Source organism: Rhipicephalus microplus, chromosome X (assembly GCF_043290135.1).
Source record: "Rhipicephalus microplus isolate Deutch F79 chromosome X, USDA_Rmic, whole genome shotgun sequence".
NCBI lineage: Eukaryota > Metazoa > Arthropoda > Arachnida > Ixodida > Ixodidae > Rhipicephalus > Rhipicephalus microplus.
In genome coordinates, this window is record NC_134710.1 from 178,364,832 (window position 1) to 178,373,253 (window position 8,422).

The 8,422-nt window shown below is 46.5% G+C and overlaps 1 protein-coding gene across 1 annotated transcript in view; it reads right to left on the minus strand.

The window, feature by feature from the left end:
• Positions 1-5,957, minus strand: part of LOC119177226 (E3 ubiquitin-protein ligase MARCHF8) — a 205,115-nt gene extending 199,158 nt beyond the window's left edge. Inside the window, exon 1 of the mRNA XM_075878282.1 lies at positions 5,722-5,957. Coding sequence (XP_075734397.1) covers positions 5,722-5,750 — 29 coding nt within the window. The 5' untranslated portion in view covers positions 5,751-5,957. The remainder of the gene's footprint in view (positions 1-5,721) is intronic.
• Positions 5,958-8,422: the final 2,465 nt, after the last annotated feature.

Consider the following 8,422-nt stretch of genomic DNA (forward strand, 5'->3'; position numbering starts at 1 on the left):
TTATGGAGTAAAACAGCATAAACTAGTCAACTTAAATTCTATTCTTCGAATAAAAGCACTGCTCTGATCACTAAATATCCAAACTCCGGAGTGTTACATGTCAGCACTACAATGGGATTATGGCTGTAATTATAAGCAAACGTAGTCGGTCATATACGATGAAAGTTTACGAGCGAAAATCTTTGAAATTTCAGCCCCTGCTCGGTAAGACTATTCTTACAGTTTTAGCGGAAGTCTGGGACCGTATTCACAAGGCGAACCAAAGCATGCTCAAGCATAGTTCGTAAGAGAAAATTTCAACCAATACTGACAGTACACGAGTCATTAGCGAAAGTGTCTAGCCAATGGCAGCTTACGAACAATATAGTAATAATAATTTGTGAGGTTCATCGTCCCAAAACCACCAAATAATTATGAGAGACGCCGTAGTGGAGGGCTCTAGAGATTTCGACCACTTGGGGTTATTTAACGTGCACCTAAATCTAAGCACACGAGTCTACAGCTTTTTCGACACCATCGAAAGTGCGGCCGCCGTGGCCAGAATTCGATCACGCGACCTGCGGGTCAGCAGCCGAGTACCTTAGCCACTAGACCACCGTGGTGGGTGCCTTGTGTATTCGGCCCCTTTGTGAATTCGAACCTTTGTGAATTCGGCCCCTGAGTTCCAGCATTCAGGGTACGTAGATTGAAATTCTGTATTATGGACATTTCTAGCGTAAGAAATTTTTTAATTCACGCCTTGAATTCTTCGCTACGCAGTATTTAAGATTTTAGTTGAATGAAGGATTGTGGTTTCGTAAAGTAAAGCAGCACACTGCTAAAACTCTGCAGTATAAATTGAGCTTTCTTTGGTGGGCGAATAGAATTGAGTAGCTGCTCACCGATAACTTTTCTTGACATTCGGCATTGCATTATAAGATAATCGCCGCTGGTCAAGCCAGAAAGCACGTTCGATGAAAGAGGAAAATGTGGAAATTACAAAACAGGGGTCAGCAAGAGGAAAATCTTTTAAAAAGTAAAATGGTATGGCGACGATTAACATTCGCGTCATGGCGGAGTGCTGCGTCGATGAACCGTAAAGTTCAGCAGATATCCAGATTATTTCTGGGAACGCCAGCTCTGATGCACACGCCAACGCGACCGTGTGACGTTTCGGTGGCATTCACCTGCTCTGCGGCGTGAACGCTTCATCGAGGTATGTGATTAATTATCAGGTTGCGGAGTGCAATCACCTGGACAGAGTTTGAAGCCTTGTGGTTTCTGGTGTGGTTTTACTAGACACGTAAATAGGAAGCTAATTGACAGCTTGCGCTTGACGTCATGGACGAACAACAAGGCGGCTTGGACGACGTCAACGCAGTATAATCACGTGGTGATTAATCTGCTTCGGCACGATAACGACGTTGCTGAAACGTTACTGGGCCTCTCTGCGTGTATAACGAAGGAAGCAGCATACGATGTACTGATAAAAATAACGCTGCATCGCAATGTTCGCATCCCTCCATGTCGGGGCTTCAACGTGGCTCCCTCAGTGACGTCACTTCATATGAACGCAGATGCGTATGTATTCGACGTTTGAGACACCACGTGCGGTAATTGTCTGTGTACCACATTGCAGCTGCTATGCCTGTGTCATTGCAGCTGCTATGCCTGTGTAATATGGTGGTTTGCCATATTGCATGACGTATACAGGGTATCTTAATACCCTGTATACGTCATGCAATATGGCAAACCACCAAGTCCCAGCGATCTCGCGCTGACATTTTGTTTATGGATTCATAATGAAGTGCACTTTGATCTTTTAATATAAGTGAATAAGCGACGCATGTCATTACTTCAATGACACTAGCACTTTACTTTCGGAGTGTGGTTTCGCTTCGTTCGCTTCGGGGCTCGTCTTTTCACGCCTTCGTGGTTGCTAGATAGTATTGAGTATAGTCCTTGTCACATAATCTGGGTCTTTAAAATGCTCTAAATGCCACGTTTAGCAAGCAGTTACACAGCGGATATTTCGGGAATCACTCGATCCTAATATCGTTTTGTGCCAGCTAATAAATGACACATTTGTAAGGCATCGTTCTGCATCACTCATCGCTTAACTTGTTATTGCAACCATCATGGCAGTCGGGAGGGCCTTATTATACTCCTAAGTATGAATCAGCGCTCTTCTGTATAATCGATTGTCACTTGCAACGACCAAGCTTAAAGAGTACGTCTGAGAACTTTTTTTTCCCTACTACACCGAAGGAATCTTGATTCACACGTACGTTAATATACAACTTTAGCCCATGTAATCATGCCCGTGCAACAGCATAGCTGTGTTCTGTAAATGTGGCGCTCTCATATTGTAGACGCATTCTTGCAGTCTTCGCTGTCTAAAGAAACGAAACTAAAGATGGCATGTGTGGGGCTGATTGATAACCGTGTCGTGCAGCATACTTTAAATTCCTCGTGTAAAATAGTTCTAAAAGTAAGGACCGCAGTTTCCCCTGCGTCTTTAGAGCTTCCGGGCAAATGTGAATGCGACAGCAGGCCTTCTATGCGCCCCGTAGTCTGCCGCGGTTACGTGCATGCGCATTGCGCAAAACCGTGTCAGACTCTTCACTACAGGCATTTCCCCTGTCGTGTACGAACACGCGCAAATTATTTACAACAGAGAGCAGGCGTCCGTGTTCACGTTACTTAACAAGCCGTCATCACACTGCAATGTAGCTAGCTCTTCTATATAAGTAAACGAACCAGAAAACTAAGGTTAAATGAAACTTCACTGGTCCAATAACAAGAACAAACAGAAAGGATATGTCGGGATTGGCGAGTAGCATAATCTCTTACACTTCTGTGTAAAATTTAGGTTTATTTTTAGGCATACTCTTCATATGTTTCAGATATTCTACGCTGTTGTCGGTCCTCACATCGATCAGGGTGAAAATTTTGTCGAGACAACATCATATGTGCACATATCATCATCAGCAGCCTGACTATGCCCACTGCAGGGTTAAGGCTTCTCCCATGATCCGCCAATCAACCCCGTCTTGTGCATTAGCTGCCACGTTATCCCTGCGAGTTTTTTTAATCTCATCTGCCCGTGCAACTAACTTTCTGTCTCCCCTTCGTGAGTTTGCCTTCTCTGGGAATCCAGTCAGTTACCCTAATATCCAGCGGTTATCCTTCCCACGTGCTATGTGCCCGACCCATGTTCATTTCTTCTTGATTTCAACTACGATATCCTTAACCCCGGTTTGTTCTCTGACCCATGTTCTCTTCTTGTCTCGTAAGCCACCACGACGTCTCTTAAGGTTACACCTATCATTTTCATTCTGATCGCTCGCTGCGTCGTCCTAAATTTAAGCTGTACCCTCTATGTAAGCATCCAAGTTTCTGTTCTGTAGGTAGGTACCGGCGAGATGCAGCTGTTATATTCCTTCCTCTTGAGGGTTAGTGGCAGATTACCATTCATTATTTGAGAATTCTTGCCGAATGTGACCCACTATATCCTTATTCTTCTAGTCATTTCACTCTCATAGTCCGTCTCCGTGGTTACTATAACTTGTCCTAACTAAACATAATTTTTTTAGAACTTCCAGCGTCTCTCCACCTATCGCAGAGTCTGTTTTCAGGCGAGACTCTTGTCCATTACTTCAGTTTTGTGCACACTAATTTTCAGGCCTACTCTTCTGCTTGCCGGGTCCAGCTCAGTAATCATGAACTGTAATTCGCTGTAATTCGTCTGAGTTACTCATTAAGGCAATGTCATCAGCGAATCGCAGGTTACTAAAATATTCTTCATTAAATTTTATCCCCAACTCTTCCTAAGCTAGGGCTCTGAAAACCTTCTGTAAACACGAGGTGAATAGCATTGAAGGGATCGTGTCGCCTTGCCTTACTTCCTTCTTTATTGAGAATCTGTCATTTTCTTTATGGAGAATTATGATGGCTGTGGATCCACTGTGTATTTCTTCCAGTATGTTTATGTGGAGTTCATTGGTGCCCTGATTTCGTAGTGCATATTCGACGCTCCAAATGTGCCGTCATTGCATATTCTGGTAAAATTTACCCAGCCGCTTCCACCAATAAGCAGTCTAGATCTATTGTCAAAGAACTTTCTAACCTATAAGTACAGATCGGCTAAACAGCAGATAGCACAACAAAACAGAAAACGATAATGAAGGGGGAAGGTGAAAAGAGCAATGATGGGACATATGTTGCGACGCATAAGTAAGCGCATCAATGAAGCGTTTATAAAAGGGATAAAAAAGAACAGCGCTGGGGTAAAAATGTGAGCAAAACGTGTTATACGCTGCGAACGGAGCTGCAATAAATTTTTAAACGAGTGAATATGCAATTACAGGACATGCGCTGCAACGTAAAAACGTACAACAGGGTCTTCGTACTTCGTCCTGAAAACAACGTCGCCGAGAAAAGAGAACAGACAAAAAGAATCTCAGCGCTCTTACATAGGCAAGTGATTTTCGTATTGAAACACATCCTACCTGTCCAGGTAGCTCGCTTTAAACGTTTGCCTAATAAATACGCTGCGCAAGAAAACACTGGGACTACGAGGAAATACAACAGACTGGTGCTCTGTTTTTCGCGCGGGGTGTTCATTAAGGATGTCACACCAGCTCAACCACAAGTTCCTCTCGCTTTAAACATTCCCATTTTATCTTCTCCGGCTTTAATAGGCGAGTCTGCCCTCTTTGCGAAGTGGTCGACACGATTCAAGGTTTTCCACCATTGCGCTACTAAAGGACTTGCTCGCGCGCGGAGGCAGGCGCCATAATTGGTTAGAAGAAATTAATTTTTGCTTTAATCCGGCTACGTAACCGCTCAAGAGCGTTGAGGAATGCGAGTTGTAAAAGATACTGAGGACACCTGAAATAAGGTATTCAGATCATACGGGGCGGGGAATAAGCCATACTTGATAATCAAGTTGATATACATATAAAGATGTGGATTTAGGGCCTATATAGACTGAGAACAGCGATTTTCATTCTCTTTCTTTTTGTATTATTCTGTTTAATTTTCAGTACCTTTTTCTAGTAGTAATTATATTTATACCTATAGTGCCTCGACGGTATCACTCGCAGGTAGAGCATGCCCTGTATGAGACAAAAATCGAAGCAAAAAACGAATTATCTGGCGTTAACATTGGTTTGACTGGAAATAGGGATTTAGGTATAAGCAGCACTGGACAAAAATGATATGCTTTCCTGTTATGCCGCGTGTTTCCTCATGTACCTGCACTTGTTTCGCAGATACCTTTTAAGCTGAATCTTCAGTAGTGTTTACATGCTCGTCTATGCCGCTGAGCGTGCTCACTTGTTTCGCCATGAAAAGGCGTGCGCGCCTACCAGTCAGCGAATCGTGTGCTCTAAAACTTTAGATCACACAATGTGTGTGTGTTCTCTGTTGCAGTTATAGAAGTTCGCAGAGAGAGCTTCTTCGATACCGACAGGTGCGCTCTATGTTTGCACAACTCACATGGTAACTGCTATGGAAAAACGTGATCGCGCACTAACGCATTACGGCTCGACGAAGCGTATAAGCATGATGATCGTCTCCGTTCTTCAATTGTACCGAGTGCATGCTCTCGAATCTCGTGCCGCGTGTATGCCGGCGCCAGGGTTGGCCGTCGGCAAACATGCGGACGAAGAGGCACTCTGACCACGACAGGCATATCGCACCGTGGTCACTGTTGTTAGGGTGAGGCGGTGACGTTACCTGGTGGGCAGACATATCCACAACTGCATGGCGGCAGAGCGGTGGCAGCGCCTGGGTTCCCACACTCATGACTACGGAGAAGTGCTGTGCCTGCTACGAGCAGCTGGGCCGCAGCGGCAGCCCGGGCGGCCGCATGGTATGCCTCGTCGTCGGCGTCGCCCCAGCGACTCTTGATCGGCGGCGCAGAGCTCTTCGCGTAGGCACACCGGCGGCAGAGAAACAGCCGCCGAGCGAAAGTTGTGCCGCCGGAAAGAAGGGGATCGCGCGGGCAAAAGTTACGTCAGGCGCTACGTAACCGGGCTCCAATGGGCGGCTGCTTTTTGCTTTTCCTTCGCGTGGGGGCCCCTCGGCGGCGCATTCACTCTCGGTCGCCACAACTGCCAGGGGGAACTTATTTTCTGCCCGGCGTTGGGTTGCGTCACACGCGTTGTTGTAGGTCATGGCGGAGGAAATGCGGTCCGCTCCTTCTTTCGTGTTTCTGTGTCGACGCGCGCGAGCGGTGAAAGTGAGCGGCGGGGGCCGTTATTGAGACCGGCCGCTTCGATGCGGACCGGAAGTTTTGACCGCGTTTCTCCCTCGACCGGTCAACACCCCTCTCCACAGTCGCTACAGCAGTAAACAGCTGGTGGCCAACTGTTTCCGCATCTCACCTAGCATCACCAACACCCTGCCAGTTTCGCGCCCACACGGGTTGCGTATATAGCCCTCCACAAAAGCCCCCCGACAACTGAACGCGTAATGACGCTGCTAGTTAGGCTGCGCATCACGAGTCGCAAAGGATAATCCAAACGACGATAGCTCAAACTGTCACACTTCTAAGGATAATCTAAAGCTCCACTAAGTCAGCAGAACCACCATTCCCCTCATCGAACGAATCTCTGGAGCCCCGAGAGACCCATCTACGTCATGTAACTATAGAGCCACTGCGTCGTGGTGGCACCTTGCACCCGAGCTACTCCTTCACGGAACGCGCCATTAGACAGACACGCCCGCATCGCCTTTGGGTATACACGGGTGTCGCCCCCGTGACCCTCGCTTGTCTTTACCACGCTGACTTAAGCTTACAGAAGAGCGGAAAAAATTCACTTAAGCTGGGCATGCACTAAATGTGATTACGGCGACAGTTTTTGGTTTCTCAACTAGCGCGAAAATGTACCGTCGGCAGCGTCAACAAGAGTGACCCAAAGCTCATCATCATTTGATGACGTCACCATATGGCGCTCACATAACGTTACAGACTGCAAAATTCAACGCCATTGTGGAGTTAAATGATGGTGTCATCACGTAACCTCGTTGCCTGGTCAAAGATGGGCCGATTATGAAGACAGTACAGAACCAGGAGGAGTGGGGGGGGGGGGTACAGAAAGCTTGCAATGCTTGCGATCCTGAAGGCAGCGTAAAAACACATTAGGTGTAGACGGCTTTCGGAGTGAGGTGGGGATGACCAATACGTCGACGTGGAAGAAACAGAAAATGGTTCTCGCCTTCGAGTCGTCCATTAGGCGAATGCATAAGCGACCCTGGGAGTTTTTCCCTCACCCTTTTTTTTTGTCTTGGCATTTGTGTACTCTGCTCTCTCTTACATAACCTCGTCGCCCTTCTTCCACTCTATACGACAACAACTGCAAGGGGCCGAATTTACGAAGCCTTTCTTGCGTAAATTATATTTGCTAGTGGCCCACACACTTTCACAAATGATACGTCTAAAGCTTGCGTTGCCTGAAATTTCCCCTTACGAACATTCTAGCGTGATTCGTTTGTAAAAGTCTGCTTTTAATAGAGCTGTTTCTCGTTGAACAGGAACCTATAATTAGAGGTTTCACTTCGCAATCACTGCCTCGCAATGAAGTCGTCATACGCTACGTTATCTTTCTCGCGCCCAAGTTTGGACGCATATCCTGCAAGCTTCAAATAGCTGAACCTATGAATGCGGAAGAAATCTTCGAGTTACTGACGTGTAAGAATACAGGAGGAGGAAGGAGAAACAGGAAGGTCAACCAAACGTGCGTTCGGTTCGCTAGTTTACGCAGGGTCAAGGGGACTAAAGGATGAAAAGATAGATGGTAAGAAGGGAACATACAAAAAACGATGCATTTAAGTCAAAACTACACTGCTGTGTTCTGTAGCAAAGGACACAGGACCCCAAGCTATCACATTCCACTGCCCCGGCGCGGTGGTCTAGTGGCTAAGGTACTCGGCCGCTGACCCGCAGGTCGCGGGAATGAATCCCGGTTGCGGTGGTTGCATTTTCGATGGAGGCAAAAATGCTGTAGGCCCGTGTGCTCAGATTTGGGTGCATGTTAAAGAAACCCAAGTGGTCGAAATTTCTGGAGCCCTTCACTACGGCATCTGTCATATTCATATGTTGGCTTTGGGACTTTAAACCCCCATATCAATCAAGATCACATTCCACTCTAGATTGTCGAGTCATGGTGCTTACCGAAGGCTTGCAAGCACTGGACATAGAACATCCAGTACCTGTTGTGCGGACACACAGATCGGCGAACTCACGCATGAGTCGACTCACTCAGACTCAGATCGAGTCGTCAGTCTGAGTCTGAGTGAGTCCGGGTGAGTAATATTTTGTGCACTATGAGCCCATGTGATTCCGGTTGAGTAAAATTTTGGTGAGTTGCAGTCCCAGTGAGCCCAAAACGCAAAATGTATTTCTTGTCTGAGTCAAGTATAGGGTCAACTAAGG